Consider the following 3,419-nt stretch of genomic DNA (forward strand, 5'->3'; position numbering starts at 1 on the left):
TCGTGTAGGCCTGGACAGCCTTCGTAGGTGGGCCCCATCCGTCGTCTACCCCGACCGCAAATGCGGCCGGTGTAGGCGCTTTGTGGGACCTCCTTTTGTCCTGGCTGGGCCCCNCTCGCCATTATTCCATGGCTAGAAATTGGCCTCAATGATTTGGGATCGAGGGGGATTATCCCTCTTTATCCTGCCTCATCTCGTGTAGGCCTTCGTAGGTGGGCCCCATCCGTCGTCTACCCCGACCGCAAATGCGGTCGGTGTAGGCGCTTTGTGGACCTCCTTTTGTCCTGGCTGGGCCCTGCCGGCTAGGGCCTTTTCTTCTGGCGTTCTTCTTGCTACCCAAACCAAAACAGATACCGCCTAGTATATAATTAATTTTGACAATTTGGAGATTAACACATACAATTTATTGGGTCAAAAATGTTTAAATATAATAAGTTAATTTTCATTTCTCCAACTTGTACTTTGCACAAAATAAACTCTTTCAATACACACTCTTCTAAAAGTTTATAATAAGGTAATACAACTTATGCTTTCTTGTTTCACAGCACACAGATTTATCCCAATACTTGGAAAGGCACAGCGGCGGTCTGGACCCCCGCAACGTGCGCCTCTTCCTCTTCCAGCTGCTGCGCGGCCTCGCCTACTGCCACAAACGTCTAGTGCTGCACCGCGACGTCAAGCCCCAGAACCTCCTGATCAGCGAAATTGGCGAACTGAAGCTGGCCGACTTCGGCTTGGCCAGGGCCAAGTCCGTGCCCAGCCACACCTACTCCCATGAGGTGGTCACCTTGTGGTACCGGCCGCCGGACGTCCTACTTGGCAGTACCGAGTACTCCACCTCACTTGACATGTGGGGGGTAGGATGCATCTTCGTGGAGATGATCACGGGCATGGCCATATTTCCCGGTGTAAGGGACACCTATGATCAGTTAGATAAAATTTTTAAGGTAGAGAATCACCTATATTTCTTTGCTAGAGTTCCAAAATAGGAGGCGTAGTCTCATAAATAAATCGGGCTGTAATTTTTAAGTATTAATTTCCAGCTTAGGCGTTTCCTTGCTTGTCATATGCGTGCAAATGGGAAAAACATTATTCGTGTCTTTAAAAATGGAATCATGTGCGAGCGTTAGTGAATAATCTCTTAATAATCAGGGTAGTTTTAAATGAATTTAACAAGACTTTTGTATGATAAACTGCCTTCAGTTTTGGGAATCTAGTATATTACATTAACTGATCATTTACTAAGTGCCCTTGAGGTCGAAAGAGTTGAATCAATGGTGTTGTTCCTCGTAGGTATTAGGTACTCCAACAGAAGAAGACTGGGCTGGCGTCACTAGACTGCCAGGTTACAAACTACATAGGATAGGTCAGTACAGGCCCAGACGGTTGGGGCTTTGTTGGCCCAGGCTGCACGATGTAGTTCACGGCGAAGCCATGGCCATGGCCCTTCTACAACTAGACCCCCAAAAAAGACTGGGCGCTGAAGAAGCAATGACCCATCGTTACTTTGATGGGCTACCTAAGAAGCTTCTAGAACTGCCAGATGGTGAGTAAATTCGTATTGAGAACTGTTTTTTCTTGAAGAATGTTTGGAGTGTTTGAAATTAACAATTGAAAGCCGCTTTTCTTTCAGATTCTTCAATATTCACTGTTGAAGGTGTACACCTATGTCCAGAGCAGTATTCGGGTATAAAATGAGGTTGGCCTTGTCTACCTCTCTCAGGAAAAAAACATCTTTAAGCAATGACCACAGTCAGTCAACCGTATCCCTTTACATACTTGCTTCACGATTAAAAAAAAAACTTTAATGACACCTCGTTGTGCACTGCTGTTGCAATTATTTTTATTATGTTTACTGTTTAGTTAAGGTTAATAATATTTTGATTATTCGTTATCGCGCATCTTAGGACAATTATGCGGTTTCATTAAAAAAAAAGACTGGAAAATATATTTTCTGAATGGTTTGGATATAACTTGTTGGTTGGCTAGGAATTTTTCAGTAACGTCCAGGATTCAACGAATTTTACAGAAGAAAGCCATAAGTATATATAACTTACGAACTAAAAATGCCACAACCGACAAATTATTAACAATGGGGGGACACTAACATTTATTTATTTTTAAATTATTGCAAAATCTTAGTGCAATTTTAGACAATTTTACTATCTTTAATATTGTATAGGGGCCATTCAGAATTTTCTTTTTTAATTAACCAGGATTTAGTTACCTTTTCTTACGTTATTTAAGGAAATTTCTTTGGTTTTTCGACAGTGTTTATTTCGTTTTTTGGGGGGTAATTATTACTCGCAAAATTACATCATATTTATAGTTATATTTGGATGATACCTTCATAAATTGTTTATGTACAATTTACAAAATGTATATTCTAAAAATCACTTAAAATGTTTCAAAAGTAATTTTCAACTACATATATACAAGTTCGGAAAGTCCCCATGGTACATCGGCCGTTACGTGAGAGCGATAAAGTAAGTCATAGAAATCCGTGCGATAGAGAAGGATGGGTATAATGAAGGCGTCTCATAGTCACCGCCCGTTTCGCCCTTTCACAAATAAGATCCACTTCCACTTGTAATTCAGCGACCGGTGGTCATCTTTGTTTTCGTCCTTTGCCTTTTCTTTAATAGATGTCACTACTTATACAATTCCGACTCCATGTTAATACAATCCAGTAACAGAGGGCAGCACAACGCGTAACAAAGAAAACTTTTTCAGGGTTCGTAGGGGCCAGGAAAACCGGGAATACCAGGAAAAGTCAGGGAATTTGTTATTCTTCATAAAAAACAGGGAATAGTCAGGGAATTTTAAAAATTGAAACTGACTGGAAATTTTGTGAAAGCCGGCCCTGGGTTCTTGAAAGAGAAAACTATTTGTTGTTTTGAAACCTTTATAAGAGGTTGTTAGGGTATAAAAAAGATTATGGAGTCCAGTCGAGAAAAATTTTTATGCATAAACACCAATTGGTATGTAAAAATGAACTACAAGTGACCTGGATTTTTTTTTATAAGTCAGGGAAAACCTGGAGAAGTCAGGGAATTCTTTATTACTTTTGAACTATGAACTCTGTTTTTACATTAGTGACCTTGTTTCCCCTGCTGAGAAGTTATTCAAATGGAGTATAGTGCTCAGCTGCATTTAAAGTTCAATTCGTTGTTATTTAAGTATACTTTGCCCTCTGTTAGCGGATTGTATTAACATATCGGAATACCGGAGTCGGAATTGTATAAATAGTGACATCTATTAAAGAAAAGGCAAATGACGAAAACAAAGATGACCACCGGTCGCTGAATTACAAGTGGAAGTGGATCTTATTTGTGGAGGGGCGAAACGGGCAGTGACTATGAAACACCTTCATTATAGCCATCCTTCTCTATCACACTTATTTCTATGACTTACTTTAT

General features: G+C 40.4%; 1 protein-coding gene across 1 annotated transcript; it reads left to right on the forward strand.

The window, feature by feature from the left end:
* Positions 1–545: 545 nt before the first annotated feature.
* On the forward strand, positions 546–2,421 carry LOC111693021 (cyclin-dependent kinase 14-like; the record flags this gene model as incomplete). Its single annotated transcript, XM_023457158.1, has 3 exons — positions 546–947; positions 1,294–1,546; positions 1,634–2,421. Coding segments are annotated over 3 exons (720 nt in total), but the record flags the coding sequence as incomplete, so codon positions are not given.
* Positions 2,422–3,419: the final 998 nt, after the last annotated feature.

The sequence above is a fragment of the Anoplophora glabripennis genome, unplaced genomic scaffold, assembly GCF_000390285.2.
Source record: "Anoplophora glabripennis isolate ALB-LARVAE unplaced genomic scaffold, Agla_2.0 scaffold6199, whole genome shotgun sequence".
Lineage (NCBI taxonomy): Eukaryota > Metazoa > Arthropoda > Insecta > Coleoptera > Cerambycidae > Anoplophora > Anoplophora glabripennis.